Consider the following 23,321-nt stretch of genomic DNA (forward strand, 5'->3'; position numbering starts at 1 on the left):
AACAAAGATCCTGTGCAATCTAGTGCTGCAGCCTCATGTCTGTCCAACATTTTGTGGCCTGTTCAGACACAAAAAAACAAAGGGGTCAAATTTCAGAAACTGTGCGGTAGAAATTCTGAGTTGCAGTTTGAAGCTGTGATTGAACACCTGGTGGGAAGGCAGGGTCAACCTAGTGGAGCACAGGTGCAAGCAATGTACCAGAGTGATTGGAAGGGGTGGAGCAAGGATCTGCCCCAGACCTCATTTAAGGGTTGGTAGTGGGGGTGGGGGAATCTTGTTGGAGATTTCTGTGTACCTTAAGCCTTCTGAAGGTAAGCAGCTTCTTTTCTTTGTTTTTCTACCTACTGCTGTTGCATTTGGATGAATCCTTGCTTGCTGCAGACTGGGATCTTACTGCTCTGCTGTCACTGTTATGCTTTTCATCATTTTACAAACTGCAATAGTAAAGCAGGGATCTATGCAGGTGATATCAGATTGCTAGTATCACATACTGTTTTGTGTAGGTGCTAGCTAAGGGTTTCGCCTTCTTGGATGTGTTTTGGAAAATGGATGTCATAGCTGTGATTTCCTCTGTTTATAGTTCTAGTTTCAGATTTTATGTTGAAAATTGACCAACCACTCGGTTTGGTTTTCTGCTATAGCATGAGATCGTTTAGTTCAGCTGGGAACTTGAAGACAGTTTTTCCTGCACACAGTCACACACACTCCAGTGAAGTGTGACCTTTTAAAGGCTGAGAGGGTGAGATCCTCAATGCTATAGTTCGTCCAGAAGGCAGCACCATATAAAAGTACAATGTCTTCCAGCATCTTCAGTGAGCTCTGTTTTTGTACTAACTCAAAGCAAAATGTGGCACATATGGAGGCAATGGGATTTTTCCTGTTGTACCCATATTTGGCACTGCTCTGACATTGGTTGGCCCTAAACAGAAATCTCTTTACACTGTAAGAATCAAGAATTATTTACAGAATAGCTTCATAATAAGAGCTTCATAATAGCTATTAAAGAAACATGAACTCCTACAATTCAATATATTAAATGACATAATTTACTTATAGTATATTTTATTTTTTTTAACTTATAACCAGAAACTTCACATGCATTAATATAAGTTTCTGCTAACTCAACCAATAAAGCATTATCAGAAGCTTTTCTTCCAGATTAATTCTGTGTACTAATTGACTTTGCAAGTTGTTTGTGTACTTTCAAAAGAACTGACTGTAACAGGAAAATAAATGGCTAAAGTGAGAATTAATGATAAAATATACCCCTACTAGATCAGTTAGATGTGGACTCTTGTGTGTACTAACTAAATGGATACATTAACCTGAGTAAATTATATGGTTTTGATCTATTTTTCTTTTCCTTTCTTGTAGGTGGTGGAGAAAGAAGGATATCTTCTAAAAGCTAAAATAGCAGACGGTGGCAAGAAATTAAGGTATTATATGTAAATGTTTCAGAACTTATCAGTTGTAAACACATATCCACTCTGAATTTTAAGTATATATAGCTATTACTGTGGCTTATAGCCAAAATGACTTTATTTCAGCATTAACCCAATGTGTGATCAGCTTTTGGAGTGTTACAGTCTTAGAATGCAAGTAACAACATTTAGCAGGCTGATTACATGTAAGGAGCATGTGTTACATGCCATATGCATATTAAAGACAGCTTTAAAACACCACACAAACTAATATTTCTTCAAGTAGGAAAACTGTAGGTGCTCTGTGTGTGCTTCAGGAGTCAAGGATGGGATGTAGGATGTGAGGATGCCTAGGCAGGACTATCAACAGCAGTCAGCATTTATTTCCTTAACACTATTTCTGCTAAAAATAATATGAATATTAGCTATTCATAGAAATATTTGCTATCGTTTGCTGCATCTAAATGTCCGTAAGGTGGTAGCAGTGATGTGATCAGTGTCTTGTACAGTACCAATGGTCATTAGAGATTAATATGAAATATTTTATCTTCTGCCTGGAGAAATAAGTTAGTGTACGTACAGTGATAATCTGTAAAGATCTTGGAATTTTTATTTATTTTAAGTAAGTCTGGATGTCACCATGTCCATTCACCTTTTTACTTCAAACTAGAATGCTGTCTACCCATAACCAAACCTACTACTGGGTACCCTGCAGATGGTAACACATCAGAGAGTGGTGACACTTGCACTTTGGGAAAAGGCACCAAAGCCAGTAATACTTCATACCACACCTGGGCCAAAGCTTCTGCAGGGTGCATGTAGGATGGCATGATCTGCCAATAAGGCCAGACCAGAAAGGAGTGTTAACTTCCCAGTAAGAACCGATGCCTGTAGGAACCCTTAGCACAGTACATCCCCACGGCTAGGCATTGCACATCAGTTTGCCACTGGTACAGGGAAGAGGCAACCCAGCATGACTGCTGCTGTTTTAAACAGTACTGAAAGATCTCATATCTTGGAAGAAAAAAAAAAAGAAAAAAGCCTTAGAAATTGAAAGTAGCGCTGAAGCTATAATGTGCTGCCATCAGGTGTTCGTTTGACAGAATGCAAATGCTGCAGCAGCTCTCAAATAGGACTCATTTCAATGCAGGAGTGGTTAGCTTTCAGGAGCTGTCTGTGTTTTAAACTGTAAGTTTAATGTCACGGATATAGGTGAATTCAAGCAATACTTGTTAAATCTAGCTGGATTTTCTCTGTGTATTGATGTTTATGGGTCTTTATGCAGACAAAGCATGGGTGCTAATGATTTATCTACTTAGTGTACACTTTATCAGATTCCTCCTTTCACTTCCCTAAACTTGTTCACTGACTAGAGGTGAGTTATTGAATAATCTTAGAGTGATGTGGAAGAAAAAGAAAACTACTTTATTGTGAGTGGAAAAAATAAATAAATAAATAAATAAAAAAAACCCTACAATATTGTGAGAAATTTTCTAAAGTAACTGGAAGTTTTAGGTCACTGCTTATATGGGAACAAATACAGCATCCCTATCTGTAAGAAGACTAATGCACTTTAAGGAGTTTGCTTATTCTTTTTAACTCTGAGTAATAAATGCTTGAAATAGAAAATATTTATCAGATTGTCCATATACTTTCTAATTTTAGGTCACAAAAACGGTGGAGTTTTGATTTTTTAAAATGTAATTTTTTAAATGAAATGACTAATATAAAAGGACTAGGGAATTTGAATATAGAGGAAAAATATCATATAGATATCATGGTGGATTTCATATGCATTCTCATCACTAATACATTTCACAGAGTCAGAGAATTGTAGTGGTTGGAAGGGATTTCCTGTAGTCTCCTGCCAAAACACTAAATATCCTTTTCTCTCATGAAATTAAAGCATTCTCCCTTTAAACTTTAGAATGAAGTATAGGTAAAACCTCTTATCCAACATTTTTTAAGAGATACTTTGTAAAGTGAAGTAGAAGAAGAGCATTTGCTTCCATTGAGGGTATCTGGTGAAGGACCTTTGCCTACCTTTCTTATTACCCACTGCCCATTGGAAATGATGGGAACCAAGTCTGGTCAGTCACAGTATTTGATGAGGGCATGTTTATTTCAGCAGGCTTATCTGGTTGAGGACTCCTAAGTAAAAGACACCAGCCAGAAAAAATCTTGGTCAGTAGCACTAATTGCTAAGGAAGGAGACAGCATGTGGGGGTGTTGATTCAAGCACATTATCGGAGTGAGATCTCTCAGTTGGGAAAATAGGAAGAAGAGGGAAAACAGTAAGTAAAATGCTGAGAAACAGTCTTGACAAAGCAAACATTGAGACAATGACAAGACAGAAACTTTAAAGTCACACAAATTGATGGGCTATCAAACTACAGGTGTCATCTCTGTGAAGATCAGCCTGGATTTTGCAGAAGATGTGAATTGAGGGACCCCAGCCTGGAAAGATGTAGAAATTGCTGAGAGCTGCAAACTCATAAAGCTGTGCATGGGAGAGAGGTGAAGGAGGGCAAAAGATGTAAAAAGTGTCATTTGTAAAAGGAAGCCAGGCAGTACATGCTGGATGAGGCCTGAAACTGATCACCACAGTCAGTCCCATAAACTATTTATGTATTCCTACTCCCTTCTGTGTGAAGGGCTACATGCTAGCTCCTGGTGGGACCTGCGGGTGTGTGTGCACGTGAACTGGTCGCAGCTACTGGAATAAGGGAAAGGGCAGAGGCCTGCAGGTTCTGGTGCTGGCTCCTGGGGTCCTGGCACCAGTTGGTGGGACCATAGCTCTCTGCATCTGAAAGGATCCTACAGACTTTATGTACAGGCTGCTAGCTACTGGCAAACTGGTATGCCAGCTCCTGCTACTGGAGCCAGTGGGAATCCCAGTGTGAGGTGCTGGAGTGAGCTCTCCTACTCCCAGCTGTTGGAGCAGAATGGTGTGTGTCCTGACTGTATCTGCTTTATGTTAGTCCTGCATGTAAGTGCTGCTGGGGTGGATTTTTTTTGTCTGTTTTAGTCAGTATCCTATGTGTACCTGTATATTTCTGAGGTACGTGTACATTTTTGATACTGGTTGAGCCTGATGTCAAGCATTTGATGTAAGTTGTGTGCTGAATGTAGGCTGTGTACTAAGGATTTTAATCCCCTAGTAATCCATAATTAGGCAGTATATCCAACCCATAGGAAAATCTGTTTAAATCAGTGCACAGTAGCCTTGTCTGCTTACTTGCAAGACCTTTTATGAGTAGGGAGGAAAAAAAAAAAAGAAATTAAGAACTGAAGCTGTGCTTACCACTAGACAACTTGTACTCATTGCTTTGATGGTGATTGTTAGCTACAGTGCTTATTTCACAAGGACACTGTAAAAAAAAAAATTAGTTGAGGTTGAAGTGTTCTTAATGCCAATATGTGCAGTCCTCAGCTGTGAGCAGAACATAGTTCACATTAGCTATGGATACAACTTCATAGTTGTAATAAACTTAGCTGGATATTTCAAAGTGACATGCAAACACTGGGGAATAATATATCTTCCCAGTCAGTTATTTTTCTTATTCTCTGTATTTTTTTTTTTTTTCCTCAATTGACATAACATTAAGAATGCAGTCCTATTGTCTTCAAATCTGTTCCTCTAATTCACTGAGAGTGTTGTTTGTTTGTTTTCCACCTGTAGGATATATTTTGGGGATGAACTTTATTGTGCTGGGTGAAATCTTGGCTGCACAGAAATGAGCAGAAGTTCTGCTAATGTCAGTGGAATGAGGGCTTCATCTGTAAGACTGGTTATACTCCTCTGTATTACATAGGGAGATAATTAAAAGAGAAACAACCTGTTATTGTGCTTGATGCTCAGTTTGATGCCATATTGAATGCAACTGAGCTTTGAGGTGCATCTGAAATTCAACATTCCAAAAAAAAAAAAAAAAAAAAAGCCAACAGCTCAACTAAGACCATTGTAGCTAGAATGAAAAAATGAATGTGTTTGATTTAGTTAGGATAGTTAAATTTTGGGAGCTCGAAGAGACTAGAGAAGAAATAATAAGGACGAAATATATTTTGATGCTACTGATGATAACAGTCAACTTCCTCCTTTTAAGACACCAGAATATTGTTAAAATAACCCGTGGTCGCATACATGTTCAAGTCTGTTCTAAAATATCAAGATTTGCAGTTTATATTCACAAAAAGCAAACAGACAAGTTATGAGCATTTTTGTAAATAAGAAATGTTACGACCCCAAAATCAGAGAGTCAAACTTGCCTTTCATGTAAAAATTTCTGTCAGGCAAGATGAATTTGTTTATGATTATATGGTGGTTTGAAACATCACATTATATGTCATATATATAATATAACTTCTCTATGAGTTGATTATTGTGTTCTTCTGTGCAGAGAGACACTGTTTCCTCTATCCATGTGTATTTTGGTTTCCTGTCCCAGGCTCCAGCAGTTTACCAGCATATTAGGCTGTACTATAACCTCCCTGTGTTTTACAAAACTGAAACCTCTCTGAAATATCATTCTTTTCTTTCTTTTTCCTGTGGATTTTTTGTTTTGAACCAAGCGAAAGTATTTTGAACCTTTCAGAACAGACCCTTTACTGAGCCCATGCAGTTGGACCAAATTGTCTTTATTTTTTCCTTCTTGATTCTATTTTAAATAGTAGTTATCAGAAGGGCATAAGCTATTGGAATGCTCTTAGCAGGTGTGAATAATCCCTCTGCTTTCCTGTGGTTGAGGCACCTTGGTGCTAAAAGAAGCAGGGGGGCTTTAAAATGGGAATGAGAGGAAACAAAGCCTTCATGCTTTCCTGTTAGGCCACACTCGTATCATAATTATGATGGTACAATTTCATCAAGACTAGCAGTAGATTGAGTTCAGACCACTTTTTCTTTCTGAAATGAAATATTTAAAAAACGTGTCTACAGATGAAACAATTCTTACATACTGCTTGCATGTCTTGCTAATAATTTTTACTATTTTATTTTTAAGGAAAAACTGGTCCACGTCTTGGATTGTTCTTACTTCAAGGAAAATGGAATTCTACAAAGAATCCAAACAGCCAGCGCTGGCCAATCTGGTAGGCAATCAGCCATTCAATACGCTCAGCTTCTTTGCAACTGTTACTTCAGTATTAAAGACTTTGCTGCTTATATAATGCAAGTTCAAGAGTGAAGTTGGCAACCTTCAAAGACCTGAGAGCAGCTGAAGGAAAATGCCTTGATAAACTTTTAATCAGATGTAGAGTATGAGAAGAAATAGGCCTTAGCACGTCCTTTATTAAGAGGTGCATTTTGAGAATAATTGCGGAGTGAGACAAATGGCGAGTGACTATCCAGTAATGTGAAGGTAACACTTTAAATTAAGGTGTCATTCATAAATGCTTTATTCTTATTTATGAAAATGATCACTAAATGCAGCTAGTTCCTCAAATAATGTATTATAAAGTATGTTATAAAATGCATTAGTAATAAATGCTTAACAGATGATGCGTTGAGAATCTGTTGCGAAGGATATTGTGAGATGCAAATTGTATTAAACCATGTATGTGCATCTTTAATACATGAATTTAAGTTATCTACCATCCTATAAAGTGGCTTATACATTAATAAATAATAATAAATTATTTATAAATGGCACCTTAATACAGGGTGTTACCAAAGCAGAAAACACTGTAAGTTAGCAAAGTGATTTTTTATCATAGTATAAATGTGACATCTACCATATCCTGCTAACCTTCCTGAATATTTCTATGACTCCAGCTAATGCAGCTAATGCAATTTCTGTAGCCTGTAGTTACTACAAAGTGAAATTTGCAGTACCTCTTTATTGTGCCCCAAGGAAAGACCACTGATCTTAGTCTTTGTAGATGTGACAGCTACGTTGCACAAGCAATAATGGCATGTATCCCTTCAGTGCTAGTTACTGTGGAGTTTGAGCCTGCAAATCTGAACATGGGCAACAAAAGGGGATTTTGGTAAATGTGTGACACTGTGGGCAGAAAAGGGACAGGTTTGACAAAGCCCTATTGTGAAAGGCTCTCAAGGCCTGATCAAACCTGTCATATCTTATTGGCATGATGGGTGGCCACAAAGGTGCTCTCTTTGGCAGGAGTCACAAAGAATAAGCTATTTTTTTTTTTTTCTGTGGCAGGTGATAAAACCCTTTTTTAACGTATTTTTAACCTATATGTTCTTGATCTAAATGTTATCTCCTGCTGTGAAATCAGCTTTAAATATTGCCTTTTCATGCTTTGCTTTTTTGGAAAGGTGAGGGTTATAGCAAAAATATATTTGAAAAAAAAAAAGTGAAATAATAAAAATAAGTAAAGGATAGAATCTAACACTATCTGCTTGTTTGTGCAGGTACATCAGGTAAGATAACACTTCTCTGTAGCCATGAGAACAGTATAGCATAAGTTAATATACTTTCTTCCAAAGTCATGTTTACCTTAAATTAGCTTTTCCTGTGTGTGTGTGAGTCTAAAATACATCCTTTAAAACAGATAATTTATTAGCTTTCTTTTATTTCTGGGTGAGTGTTGCTGTCATACAATCAATATATTTGGGAAACTAATTCATGTTATGCTCAAATTGCATTAAACTAACAAAGTCCAGAATGTGTTCTTCCTCAATGCAGTGCAAGTTAGAAGATATCAAAGGGATCATTTTGAACAAATGTTTTTTCTTTTTTCTTTTCCAAAAGCATCTAAAAGCAAAGTCTCCAAGATAAAGACACATTCATGAGAAACATTTATGGCTGAGTTATGCATAGAAGGAAGGAAGCTTTTGCAATGTTTTTGGTACTCATCTGAAGGATCTGATTCAATGAGGTTGTGAGCCACTTGGCTCTAATTCATAGAGTGGGGGCCAAAATGAACACAGGGGCTGCTTAGCTCAGCTCTGGATGCACCTTGTGTTTTGTACATTCGGTCTTTCAGTGCCAAGATGGTAAATGCATTCAATTCTATGTTAGATCTAAGCAATAGGGTTGTACTCTCTAAATGAGTTAAAGATGCATTTTCTGTCTATTGCATTTAACTTCTATGCAGCTGGAAATAAGTAAATTAGACAAAACTTGGAGGAAAAAAAAAAAAAAGTCATCTCAACTTTCTAAGCAGAAATTTCACACTTTTACAAAAACAAATCTAAGCTAGCACAGTCATTTCACCTGATCAAGCAAATGCAATGTTTATTTCCTTTGTAAACCATTTAACCAGATATGATTTCCTTTCCACTATCAAAATTATATAAAAAGGCTTCTTTAAAAATCATTTGTTTCCCAATCTTCTTTTAGTTTATTTCAGGAAAAAAGGGAACTCAACCATGAATTTAATACAGTAATGGAAGCAATGCTCATTTACTGTAGTATGAAATATAACAAAGCATTTTTATTGTTAGCAGGAAAATTGTGACATAACAAAAAGATTGCTTTGTATTATGAAGATATTAATTTATTATTTGTTGTTAAATATATTATGTGAAGATTTAAAATAAGCCAGCATCGTTATAAGAGGAAAATCTCACAATGAAGGCAACAGGAGAGGGAAGTGATAGTACGCTTTAGTACACTTTATTCATACCTCTTCTGATGATAATGTAACATGTAGAGGTGATCTAAAATTATATTTACCATAATCTTTAATATTCAAACTTAGACAACTAGTCCTTCTGAAAAGTTCTTGTTGTTCATTTGTACAACTGTGTGTGTAAGAACTTTCCTATTGATTTCAATGGAGATGTCTGAGAGTTGTAGCTTTCCAGTGAAAGTAGTGATATCTGATATTATACATAGTAATAAAAATAATAATGGTCACTAAAGTACATAGAGGAGAGATCCATAATATATATACTTGTTTGCTGTAAATGGAAATTTGCATCCCACATAGCTAAATCACTGTCTTTTCCTCCTGCTTTGACTGTTTGTTGCCATGCTTTAGATACATTTTTTTTGGTGCTCATAAGAATATAACTTATTTTTGGTTTTAAATTAAGGACATTGTGATTGAAACAGATCGCAGCTTCACTCTTTCTAACCAGCATTAAATTTTATTATCGATTGGCCTCTCTGACCAAGAAAAACTAGACTGTTTATTTCTGGAGACAGTTTATTCAACAGAGGTTATTTTAACCTCAGGTTATTAGCCCATCTGCAAAGTAATTTAGTGAGTGAAAATGCTGCTGAAATCCATATTCATGTTGCAGAAGATTTCATTGCAGCAGACACTTGTATCAATTTACAGCATAACTCCCTCTAACAACACTGATGTAACATAATTGCTCTGACTGCAAAACACAAAGCAAGGACATGGAGTACTCAAGTTAACTTTCAAGTTAACCTTAGTTTACTCTCTTGTAATATCTCTGAGGAAAACAGTATGTAACAGGACAATGTTTAGGCCAGAATGAATTTCTAGGCTTTTTTCCTGAGTACTCTATGGGTTGAAGCAGTAGTCATTAGTCTCCATTGTGCAGAGCTCCATGGGTGCAGCAGAAGGGCTGGCGTACTCAACCAGAACTGCATGATCTGAATGATTTTGCATGCAGTTTTAATCACGGGCTTTATATACAGTACCATACTCCTGACTTGTGGGTGTTCACAGACACCTCCTATCCTGTTGTGGTCAGAAATGCTGAGTTCCCCAAAAAAGAAGTTTTGGAGTTGTTTGCACACAGCAGAAGCATGTTCGTCATCTTAAAACCCTGAGGGAGAGGGAGATGCATATCCTTACCCTTTTCTTCTACTGATTACAGAACCAGAGCAGTAAATGAACTCCAGTTTAAAGCAACACACTGTATGCACTTAAACACACAGGAGTTCAGCTTCTACCACTTCTTGCAGTCATAGAAATTAGAAAAGTAGTAAAATCCTCTGAGGTTCACCATTCCATCCAGTAAAACTTCCACCAATGGATGTACTTTCTATTGGTTTTCTCACTTCAGTATGTGATGCTGTGGTAGTTTTCCTGAGGGAAACACTCTATAGCCCCCGCATCCTTCATCATCAAGAAACTATTTCCTTGTTCTTTGTCTATGCTTGAATTGCTTCTTTTCAGCTCATCGTATGCTTCTGAAATCACTCCGCTTTCTCTGTTGATTAAAAAAGCTGCCTTCATTGTTCAAGTATTGGTGGACTCCATGTTGGTTGCTTTTTGTTTTGCAAGAAACCCATCTGACCCATCTTTATGAGGCTGTGTTGTTTATGGGGAGGGTATTGGAGCAGCACATCTAGTTGTCCCATGAGTTACTGAGGAGGAAGCATTTCTAAGCTGTTGCCTGGCTAAGCAGTGAGCTACTACAACACTGGAAGTTTTTTTTTTTTTTCTTTCCCTATTTGCTTTTACTAATAGTGATAATTTTACTTGATTGCTTCTTCCTTGCGAATAGTAACTCATAAAATTTCACAACGCTTTTGTAGAATTAAGTATCAATACTGTTCTGATCTGGTATTAGAATTTAGAAAAGTTAAGTTCTTCTCAGAGACCAGACAGGAAGTCTGAGGCAGAGCTGGGGAAAAAATCCAAACCCTCCTCTTCCAGTGGTTTAGCCACAAGAATATCTTTCTGCTTTGAATAATATATTTTTTCTGCAAAGAATAATAATAATAAAAAGGAACAAAGGTACACTAGACCCTCAGTTTTAGAGGATTTGAACCATGGTATTTTTATGGTTTGGCAAATGGAGACCGTAATTACAATTCCAGTATGGAGAAATGGCTGAATTTTGACTGACTGCAAATTATCTGACCAGGATTTGTTACTTCAGTCCTTTTAACCTAAATAGATCCTTTTCCATCCATCTCAAAAGCATCCTGCAGAACACACATTATTTTTAGCCTTTAATAACAACATCAGAGAAATTTAGTTCTCTGTGTTTGGAAAACTGATTATGTGGTTGATGCTGCACTGGCCATTGCAACTTCTATTAGGTTGCCAATGCTATTTATTTTTCTTAAGGTAAAATGTCATAAGAATAATGGAGTAAGTTTAGTAACCTAGCCTATGAAGTCTACTCTAAATGACAAGGGTTTTGCCAAAACTGTTGCACAGAGAAAGTCTCTGAGAAGATGCTTAGATGGTAAATGAGGATTATTATACTGTGCTTTACACTAACTTCCCAAAACATAAATGATACAGGCAAAAACAAACAAACAAACAAAAAACCCTGCTCTTTGAGTTATTTTCATCCATATGGAGGAACTGGGGAGGCAGAGCTATGTTGCTCAGGGATGCACGAACTGACATTGAAGTAGCGCTACATGAAGCTACCCTTATGTGTTGAGCTCTTTCTGGGTGTCACACATGTCCTTGAAGCTTTCATTTTTTTAGAGCTAGAAATGATAATTTGTTTGGAGAAAGGAGATAGCTTGTCTTACAGACACGATGTACGTTCTTGTCTACTTTCTGTCCTTTCCAGCTTCATCAGTTTCAATTTGCAGTTGGAAAATCCACAAAGCATTATCTTGAAATGTGATGGCTTTTCATGAGGTTTTGAAAAGTAAGCAATTAAAAAACTCTGGTCAGTGTGTGTATACATTTGTGTTTTGATCTATTGTATATTAGACATTTTTATTTTTTAACTATCTAACTACATTTAACATTAGGTATGCAGTGTAAGAACCTTATTTCTGAGTTAACATCTTGAGAATAATTATCTAACAGTACAAAGGAACAATGAACTCTTCTGAGTAATGCCAGAAGCTTCACAACAATAATCTTTTGCTTAAACTTGATCTATTCTTAATGTACAGGATCTTGTCCATTTGTGGAAAGTCAGGTCATATTCACAGTTAATTTTTTCTTTGCAGAAACCAGGTTATAAACCTGAGTGTGTGGATTTGTGTGGTGCTCACATTGAGTGGACCCCAGAGAAATCCAGCAGAAAGAATGTCTTTCAGGTAAGAAGCAATGCATGCATTTCATTGCTCATTTGAGTATAAGCTCTGCTAAACTAAGAGGTAGGATTTATTTCCTTGGTTTTAAATAACTGGAGTCTGACTTAATACAGCATTTTTCCTGCTAATATAGGAGTGTAACATTTTATCAAGCATTGGTTTACTATTTTTCTAAGGGAAGGATTTCTGATGACTGAGTTTCCTAAACACTTGAGAACCTGTTGATTTATTGATTAATGCTCTATATTCAATTTGTTTTTAAAACTTAGTAGGTAATTGCTTGGAGTTCAGGCCTAGAATCTTGACCCAAAGGACTTCCATAAACACAACTTCTTCAAACTGCTTATACAAGCATTGCTCCAACACAGTGTGGTTACACTGTTTATTTTTATTGCTGTTCAGGGTGCTCAGACAGTGATGACCCAGGTTCATTTCTGGAGGGGGAGTGGAGCATGGTATAAGCTTGCTTCTGTCAAGGCCAACATAGAAATATATACATTTCTCATCGGTCTATCCTTCATTGATGGAAATAATGTTATTTAATTACTACATCTAAATCTGTTGAATTGAAAGGTAGGACCAAGGCCTTAGGAGATGAAAGAATTAGAAGAGTGTTATTGTAAGGTTAACACTCTGGGATCTAGAAGCCAAAAGAGTTTAATGCAACATTTTCAATTTTTTGACATAATCCTGTTCCTATGAATATCACTAGAAGGATTTCTTTTTGTTTCACTGGAAGTTGCATCAAGTCACATCAAAATATTATTCTCTATGAATTGAGTTGTTTCCCATAGTTCTAAAATGAAGTTTTTTTTTTTAACAATCTAAATAATAAAGGGAAGAGAGACATAGAAGCAAACATGCTGGGGTCAAGATACTGTTAGTTATTGGATAGTCCTTCTGCATCATCACCAAGTGAAACTGTACCTGGCTCTGGGATTTAATCACTACACAAAGAAACCCCCAAGGGATCATACACATCTTGCTGAGAAGAAACCTCTTTGGCTCAGTTGGTGTTACAAAGAGTTTTTCAAGGTTTATTTTTCTAGACATCTTTTCCAAAGTGCATGCAATATTTAGAAATATTCCTCATCTCCAAGACAGAATTACGCTTCTGTACCCCCCACATCCTTCAGGTTGTCTTGAAATAACACCTAAAGGTTTGTCATTTCCTAGGTATTTTTAGAATAAATATTTTGGTTTTGCTGTCAATCCTCAGCTTTTTCACTTCCAGAGTGATTAAGTATAACCTCAGCCTTCAGTCCTGAAACCCCCCGAGCACCCTGACAAGTCTTCTGAGCTTCTAGGGTTTATTTCTCTTTTTGCATTAAGCAAAACTTCTGTTTGAAAATGCATATTGAAGTGGTGATTCTTTTAAGCTAATACTTTTCCAATGCAAAGACAAATGAAGCTCTGTTATTGATTTATCCAACCTAGTTGTGTGAAGACTTTGCAATATATTTTCTTCTCACTTCTCTTAGTGTGAGGTGTAACTCCACTGAATCAGAATAATGTGAGAAAGGAAATTCATGTGCTACTGTTTGAACCCATTAAAACATGTCTTCGTCAAGCCAATAAGTGAGTGGGAGAGACATTAAGAAGTAAAAGCATGAGAGGAAGGACATATGTTAAGACACATTTTGAAAAGGGATGGGGCATTGTTTAGACAGAGAGCTACAAGAAGATTATGCCAGATGGTAAGAGTGAAAGAGGAGAAGGCTTTGGCATCAGTAGTGGTGACATTTTGGGAAAGGAAAGGACTGAAGGAGACTGGTGCTACATGAGCAGAGAGAGTGGGAAGGGGACAAGAGAGAGGGAGAAGCAATTTATGAGATAGTCTGGAGGAAATCCAAGGCGAGTTTGAAAGTGAAGAGGTCAGTTTGTACCTGGATAATGAATTTTTCAGAAAAAGCTTCTGATGCTCTACCTATTCCTAACGAATAGGAATAACATTGATAATGCACGTCAACATTCATAATTTGTTCAAATGAAAAGAATGTGGACAGTTTTGTTTTTTTGTTTTTCTGGTTTGTTTCTTTCCAACCTAAATATAGATGCATAGCATTAATATTTGATTAAATACATTAACTGACTAACTATGAGATGTTCAGAAATGAGTATAATTTTATCTCCAAAGTGAGGTTGTTTTTTTGCTTTGTTACTTTCTGAACAATAGAACATTATTTTCTGTTTCAAACAGAGAAATGTTGCTTTCTGCTAATGTGTTGCACTAGACGTAGGTGCAAAACTTTGAGTTTGATTTAGCCTGGGTGCTCAATTTGAGTTCATGAATTATAGATTAGAAATAGGAAATGAGTACTGTGATTTTGGCTTGAAGAAAAAGAAGGAAATCTTGAATTTAAAATTTAAGCCCATGACAGTTAATGGATGGTAACAAGAAGATGGAGTATAGGGGTATCATAAAGAAAATTAATTGGAAACATGATCGATGCAGGGGAAAAAAAGGGGAAACTGCAAGTAAATGAAATTCAGACAGGAAGATTTGGGTTTCTGGTCTTGATCATGAGGTTTTCAGCAGTGTTACTCTATTCGTTTTAATTGAGCTACTCTCTGTTTAACAGGATAAATCTGATCTGCCTCTCATACTATCTAATTTGTGCATGCATTCTATTTCTGTTCCTGATGAACATATTAGGGTTTTTACAAGTATTCCTCGAGAGCAACCAAAAATATGCATATCATAAAATATAACCTTCTGATTTTTACTTCATTTATTTAATTGATGATCTAGCTAGCACCAAGGAAAAGAACTGGCTAGAAACAGCATTACATGTAGCAGTTTGCAGTGAGATACTATGCTGTTTGTTCTCACTGGCTGAATGACGTGATACACTAGGTCTTCATCAGAGGAGTGGTGAATAAAAGAAGATTTATGTTCAAATCACATGCTTTAAATATTTCTGCTAAGTGCTAGTTTGCTCTTTGGTGTTTAGCCTGAAATTTAAAGCACTGAGGATTAAAAGGATTACAACATAATCTTAAATAATCCTAAGTGTCATTTACAGAGAGGTGGTTGTAATAACTAAATAAAACCATGTTAAGGGATGGCAGTGCTGTCAGTCAGTAACTGGAACAGAAACAGCACCTATGTCACTCTGGCATTCTCCTCTTTCCTGTATTTGGTTTAATTTTATATTGGTTAGTTGCCTTTCAATAAAAGTTACCAAAGAAGAAATTAATGCAATGAGTACTATGCAATGCAATCAGTACTAATAAGGTTGGTGAGGCATCACAAACTGAATAAGTTTGTAGCATTTCTCCATATTCATTGTTTTTTGCTTCTAGTAAGTTTTTCCACTGGAGTTTATTCCTCCCCTTACCTTACTCACCCTTGGATCTAAATCAAGCATCCCTTTTAATTTCAAATTCAGCCCAGACATAGAAGATGTACTCTTGACCTCTGGCTTCACAATCCTTGAGCTTCATTAGCACAAAATCTTGTGGCTGCAGACTATTTCCTTGAAGAGGTTTTGGAAGGTTTCTTTTGGATGATTCAAAAACGAAAAGGAGAAATAGGAGAGAGGTGAAGGGTGCAGTGAAAGGTTGTGAACAACGTGCTTACAGATCGTTGATTCTGTTTTGTCCTCTTAATAGCACTAATCATTTAACTAAGACTTTTTTTTTTTTTAATTTATTTTTTTTTGTGATTTTTTTTCTTTTTTTTTTTTTTTTTTTTTTTTTTCTCTCCCCTGTTTACTAAGGTCATTTTTAAGGAATATGAATATTTCATATGTGTAGCTTCTGAAGTTGTATACCCTGGTTCTTCCCATGTGTCTTGCTGTGATGGTTTTTTTTTATTTTTATGAACTTGAGCTATAAGGAGCCACTTGTTCACATGCAACTAAGAGTTACAAATGCATTTTATGAATAGGAAAACCTGTGTTTACAACAAGCTTACAGTATTTCAACAGTGAGACAGCTGAAAGTACAACTATACCTATGCATGATATGAAAGAATTTATCTTGCAGCTGTTTCACATATAATAACATTTATGGCACTGATCTAGGGTAACTGTCTCGGCCTTGAAGCTACTCCAGCTTTGTCCATAAACATAATCTGAATTATAAGCTATTTTGTTCTACATACTGTGGGATCAGTATAGGATCTGAATGCTTCCCAGTGATGTTTGAAGTCTTCACTTTTTGCTATGGGAGGGATCACTTTCTGTTCCATGATCTTTCAAAAGGAATTACTGACAATGCATTGTGGAGGAATTTGGATTGCTATTGGTGTTTGGATTTCTTTTTACGATTTTAAATGCAAATGCTTCATAGAGGAAGCTGATTTAAGATGGATGTGAAGTTTCTGGTGGTCCTTATCACCAGCTGGAGCCTACTTCCCCATCCAAAGTGTCTCTAGAGAATTCTACCTTCTAAGCCTGAGAATGCTCTTGTCTGCAGCTCATATAAGATGTACAGTAACCTTTGTTGACTTTGAATTAGATGTGCTTTAGATGGACCTGCTGCTGTTTTACAAAAATACCAACCCTACAAAGCTGTAGAGCATTTTGTCCCCTTCTGGAGCTTTCTGCTATGACTGAGGTTTAATTTCAGTAACAGGGGCCTGAATATATAATTGCTTAATTAAAAAACTGAGCTGCATCACTTAGTTATTAGCTGGTGTCAGCACGAGATGTTTTAAACAACAAACTTACAATAAATTTACAGTTAGTTTTGAAAAAAAAAAAAAAATGGTCTTAATAGTTTTGCTGATGTTCAAGTGCATGTATTTATGTAGGAATTGCAGGGTTTTTTAGTGGGATAGCTGAGAAATCTTCATGGGGCAGTATAAGAGTATTTCTGTATTCTTTCTTGCTATTGTCTCAATACTGACTTGCTTTACTGACCTGCCAGTAAAACATAATGGGGGGATGTAGGCAATTTTTCTGTCATCTTATATATGGTCTACTTTATTTTGTAATCAAAAATTAGATGCGGGGTGTGAGAGAAAAAGATTCTCATCTAGTCCACTGTAAGAAATGGACTTGAAACTGGGCATCCCGTGTATGTTATGGGATACCCATTTTCATCCTAGTTTCAGAAGTGCTAGATGACAAATTATCAGGCTTTAATCATGCTTTCCTTCTCTCAGCAGTTTTTCTCTCAGATTTTTTGTTCCCCACGTTATTCCAAAGTGGATTTTGAGAGGTAAGCAGCTCAGGTTGCTTTGTAAACACAAGTGGTTCAAGTATTAATAAAGCTACACAATTACCACCAATAAGCAGGTGATTAAAACAAGAGGGATGTATTCAGCAGTCCTATAATACAAGCAGTGACAACAAAGGTTTATACATAAACTGGAACACCCTTGATTTCATACATAGAAAACCAGTGGAAAGAAGCTGAAACACTTTGGCACCTTAAGAACATTTTTGCATTTTCTGTATCACACGGATGTTGGTGTTTTACATGTCCAATAGTTTATAAGAAAGCAGACAGCATTTCAGCAGGGCACAAAGTAGAAAGAGACTGGTCTGACAACTGTATGCATTTAAAGGGCTCTGGGAAATGTACTCTCTTTAAAGGGAGGAGATTGATTGAAGGAACAGCCAAGCAGTGCAGCTCTGTTCATGAAAGCGGGTATTGAGCAGGTAAAATATCATGGCTACAAAACTATAGCTAAAGTATTCTTCTCATTTCTATGCTTCCTGTTTCTACTTTTGGATAAGACAAAACTTTCACTAGTTTCAGCAAAGGTCTTATATATTTTGCGACTACAGTCAGGACAGGCAAATATTTCTCTTTCTACTTCACATAAACTTTTATTAAAAACAATAATAATAATAATTTCTATTCGCTGCCTTATTAAAGATGTGAAAAATTTATTCCTGATACAAAATAGTGAAGGCTGCTTCTAATACATTTGTTTTTTTCAGATTGTAGCTGGCTATTTTCAAAAACAATTCAAAATTCTTAATAAAACTTTAGTTATTACTCAGCTAATTAGCAATTAAATATAATTTTAGCTGTACAGTTGTATTTTTTTTTCTTCCCCTTTGTAATTGCCTTGTTAAATTTCTTGAAAATTTCACTGTGTTGGAAAAAATTCACTTGAGAAATGTAACTTGAACAGCTCTCAGAGGTATTGACAAGGCAAAAGAAAATTTGGGTGGAGAAAGAGCTGCTATTGGTAGTGCTGATTGCCTTTGCCATAGTACTCACTGAAAGCAATGAAAAATCAGGGACAACCAGTTCCTATAGCACACTGGGACTCGAGGTCTCTCTTAAGACATGGAGAGTTCCAAAATCAGAATGGAAAGCATGCCTGCTTTCTTTGAAAATCAGGCTGATTAAAAAAAGAAAAGAAAAAAATAGAAAGCAGAACATACATTTTCCAAATCTGACATTGTGTTCATAGATGTGTCTGCCAAAAATGATTATAATAATAGCTCACTGCACTTTTTTAAGAGGCCATCTTTTGACGGATGTAAGCACTGATATGTGAGAGGTACGAGTGTCTGTGTATGCTCATACACATGTGCTTCTTAAGAAATTATGTGAATCACTTAGCTCTTGACAGCTACGTGGCAGCTTTCAGAAGTGCAGATGTTATTTGTCCATCAGAAAAGAAAATATTTATTTCAAGCCACAGGCATTTTCTACATTGCAAAAGTAAAACATAACAGCAGTTAATGCTTAATGTGCGTGTGTAATAATTTAGGGCCAGAAGTACTGCTGAGCAGAATGGCCTGGACAAACGTGAGCTCACAAGAAGCACCTTGTGCACTGGATAATGGGCTGAACTGTGCTGCTTTTTTTTCCCCCCAGCCAGAGAAGCGAGGCAGCTTGTAAGTGAAATGGCAGCAGGCTGCAGCCTCTTGCTGCATTATTCATAAACATATTGCTGCCATCTCGTGGGCAGCACACAAGCTGGCCTGGCCTGGCGGGCAGAGCTGTGGGCCTTACAGGAGGCATGGTGGGCAGTAGTAGCATAAGGACTGTGAGGCAGCACGGTGAGGGTCTTGCAGGTGGCATTAAGGCCAGTGGTGCCAAGCACTTCATTGCTGTGGAAGGGAGCAGCTTTTAAGCATCTTTTGAGGGAAGAATCAGTGTCTGCCTGAATAGTTTGTGTTTTAGCTGATTGTTAAATGAGGTGATATCTGGTATAGGAAGGAGTAGCACTGCTGATAATCTCCAAATTATGCATGCAGTGGTAGTTTAATAGAATCATAGAAACATTAATATTGGAAAAGACCTCTAAGATCATCTAGTCCAACCGTTAGCCCGTCCCCACCATGCCCCTACATCACTCTGTGTCACATCTGCCCTTATGTTTAAAAACGGTGGTTACGTTCTGATTCAGAAGTAGTAAATAGCTTCCTAAGGATGGGTTTGTTCAAGGTAAAGAATATAATGTGAATTATTACTATGGATACCCAATCTGCTCACCTCAATAAACCCCTTACCTTAGCTCTAGCCTTTGATGCCACCCTCTGTGTAGTCACATCATTTTCATAGAGCTGGCAATCAGCAGAGGGAGTGCAGAAAGGTGAAAGGATTCTGAATTTCCTTATTCTTTAATGCTTGAGGTTTTCTCTATTTTCCAGAACAAAAAGAACAGCTGAATTATTTTTAAAAGCATTGTGATTTTTTTTTTCAGCCTTCTTAATGTAAGTTAATATTAAAGAAAAAAGTCTTGATATGTACCCAAATACTGCACACGTTCTCTTAATTTATCAAACTCTTGAAAAACAAAGAGAAAAATGAATCCTAAATGAACTCACTCAGAGATAATCAAATCTGACTTGTTTACATGTTTGGTGCTGGTATTTTTGTATTCAGCCACTACATTTTTAAAAATCTTGGCTAAGTCACTTTACTCCATTTTTGTGTTTCTCTTTAATGAGTGAGGCAGATATTTCAAGTTGGCTGGGCAGGCGAGCCTTGGCTGTCCTCTCTCTGAAAGACAGCACCTCGCATTTGTGTGCAGAGGGATGCCAGAGGATATGATAGGGATTCACATTTTTGTGTGGGAGTGATTTGTATGGCTGACATTGTTTGGGAGGACGATGGTTTGGGATGTTTCAGGATATTAAATGGACAATGGCAGGCAATTTGAATGCCATAGGAGAAATGTAAGCAGTGACCTGCCCTCTCTGTTAGAAAATACACCTCTGTGTTTTCAGCAGAGCGGTCATTCTTAGTCTGTGATTCACAGATCGTTGATGGGATGGGGAGACTTCTTGAAATGGTAATACAAGCGTCATCAACCTGAGAAAAGGAAAACCCCGAAGGCCATTTTCGACAAGGAACCCTTGCTTTTCAAACCTCCTCGAGTTCATTCATTTGAAAGATACTTGTCCAAATGGTCCCACTTATAGGGTATTTTTATTTGTATTATCAGAGTTGTTAAAACTTGAGTCTGAGTCTAGGGGCTGAATTACTTCAATTCTGGCATGATTTCTTTTTTTATCTTTTAATTTTAATTTTTTTTTTCTTTGCATTGCTTTATCTCCAATTTGGAGTGGGTAAATTCCTAGCAATTTTATGTATTTACATCTGTAATTGCATCTGTAATACAGGGTGACCCCAGAAGCTCAGGAAATATTTCTTTGGCAAACAAAGTTGCAAAGATATGATTTACTTATTACTTCATTTAAATATACAATATCTAACTTAAGCTAACAGATAACACTTAAAATCCACAGCACATCAATCAATCTTCCCTTTTTTAATTTTTCTTTTCACAGTCATGATTGCTATAAATACATTATTGTTTAAAATTTTAACACTTGCAGTCAAGGGACCTCTTAAGTCAGTTTGCAGGTAAACTTTTACAGGCTGAACTTTAATTCTTCAGAATGACAGGCACACTTTTTTTTAAATGAATATTTGTGTAGGAGTATGTTTTAATTTAAAGAAATAGGATCTGATTACTAAGATTCTCTAAAGTAAGAAAATTATTATTTTCTATTATTTGTACAGTCATCACTAGGTGGAGGCATACTTTACATATTCTATTGAAAGTGTCATCTGGTATGGGCTGAGATGAATTGCATTGATACTGCGTAGTTCAGTGAAATATTTTTAACCTAAACTGTTGAAATAATGTGTTAGCACTCAGGCAGACTAAGCAGATTAGTGCTTTGACCACTTCTGCTCAAAAACAATGAAAATTGGGTATTTTTTAATTGTGAGCCATACCGTGCCACGAATGTCTTGGATCTCTTGAATTAATTTAGGAACAAGCACATTGTTACGATGTGATAAAATTAAAAGGAGACACAAAGCATGGAGCACGATATTGGAATAACTCATATTTATCAGTTTTAATACCCCATGCTGCAGTATCTATATCAATGAAGGATGAACTGCTTATCTTTTTGCCTGTCTTTTAATCATTTTGGCCTTGTCCAGTCCCAGCCCAATACTTTGTCGTGGTACAGAGCCATCAGCTGAAATGCTTACTTCAGCCAGACTCTCCATGTTTATTCCAGGAGTAGGAGTTATGCAGTTGGGCACATATAAGCAGGACCATGCTCTTGTGTTTCAGAGCAGATAGGGCAAAGCCTGTGCAAGGTTGTCCACGTCTAGCACAGCCCAAGTTGAGTGTTTAGGAGCTGCACGTGCAAAGTCTTGGGTGTGAATATGGGTGTCAGAGACAAGAGCTGTCTCTTTCTCCATGCTTTGAATACTTTATTATGGCTCCCAACAGCTTACAATAACCATTGGCTTTTATTATGGAGAAAGGAAGGTCGTGATGCTCGGATTATAAATGGGCTTCTGTCCATTGGAGTAAGGCATCCTGAGGAAAGTGAGGGAAGTGTGGCTTTACACCTGTCATTGTAATGAGCTTTGGAGAAAGGCATTGTGACTGCTGTAAGAAATTTCCTGCACTTCGTTGCCCCAAGGTGGCACAGTGGTCACAACAGTGACCTCCAGTTTTGTCACCAGCCTCAGGCTGCTGTATCACTATGGGTAGTGGCTCTTCCCTCCTTTGGGCCTGTCAGCAACCAGGGTAATGTGCTTCTGTCACCTCTTCCTTAGAGCCAAGAAAACACTGAAATGGAGCTGAAATATACACCTTTTTCTTTCTTTTTTTCTTTCTCTCTTTCTTTTTTTTTCCCCCCACTCTCTTTATTTTTAATGACTTGGATTTGGAATCACACTTTTAATAATTACATTCATGATCTAAAATTAAATAAATAAACATTTTGTTTAGTCTTCAGAGAATTGCCAAGCAGTGTACAAGGAAGGGATGTCCAGCAATTTATCAGCCTGTAGAATATAAATATAGCAATATTTTGAAATGCATTGGTTGTAGATTTGTTTTGATATACGGAATGTAAATAATCAGTTTTGATTCTTCTGTTTCAAATGGTGTTTTTTGTAACTAAGGCTCTTGAATAAACATTCCTCATATCAAGCTGTTTCTCATGGGAAATTCTGTAGTGGCATTTGATAAATGCACACCTGAAAAAAAAGCTGGAAAATTCTGTCAGACAAACTGATGGGAATTCCCAGATTCGGAAATAGAAGTTCTGCAGGAAAACAATGACACTGTGGTATGGCTAAAGCTGCTGTTGGTGTGAAAAGGAACATGTTTTCACCATTTCTTACATTTTATTATAGTTTTCATGGACATTATGGTAACAAGTAATCTACATAATCAGAAAAAAAGTGCAAAATGAGGAGTAAGACGGACTAATCTGTATTGGAACGTAAAATAGACTTTCCTCAAGTAGGAAAGTGTGAAGAAAAATGGTAAAATTGAATGTAAACCAAGAAACGGGGAAAGTAAATGTGGGAATGAAGAACTGTATAGGGAGTAGGAACAATGTCATAGAAGATCAAAGGAAGGGAAGCCAATTTTTTCAAGTATTAAGTAATAACTGAGAAATAGCAAGATGGAGGATTGGAATGATGGGTCAGAATATCACAAATTAGATCAGAAAAACATATATGTAACTGTGAAGGAGACTTACGATTTGTTTTCCTTTTTTTTTCCTTTTTTTTTTTTTTTTTTTTTTTTTTTTTT

General features: G+C 36.7%; 1 protein-coding gene across 5 annotated transcripts in view; it reads left to right on the plus strand.

Annotated features, from left to right (window-relative positions):
- The window catches only part of ARHGAP15 (Rho GTPase activating protein 15), a 318,826-nt gene that overhangs the window by 49,030 nt on the left and 246,475 nt on the right, over positions 1 to 23,321 (plus strand). For all 5 annotated transcript variants that reach the window (XM_042827045.1, XM_042827047.1, XM_042827046.1 and 2 more), the window contains 3 exons: positions 1,375 to 1,436; positions 6,422 to 6,509; positions 12,236 to 12,325. In XM_042827045.1, coding sequence (XP_042682979.1) covers positions 1,375 to 1,436; positions 6,422 to 6,509; positions 12,236 to 12,325 — 240 coding nt within the window. The remainder of the gene's footprint in view (positions 1 to 1,374; positions 1,437 to 6,421; positions 6,510 to 12,235; positions 12,326 to 23,321) is intronic.

This window comes from Centrocercus urophasianus, unplaced genomic scaffold (assembly GCF_019232065.1).
Source record: "Centrocercus urophasianus isolate 14NV4802_14NV808 unplaced genomic scaffold, USGS_Curo_1.0 seq_28, whole genome shotgun sequence".
Lineage (NCBI taxonomy): Eukaryota > Metazoa > Chordata > Aves > Galliformes > Phasianidae > Centrocercus > Centrocercus urophasianus.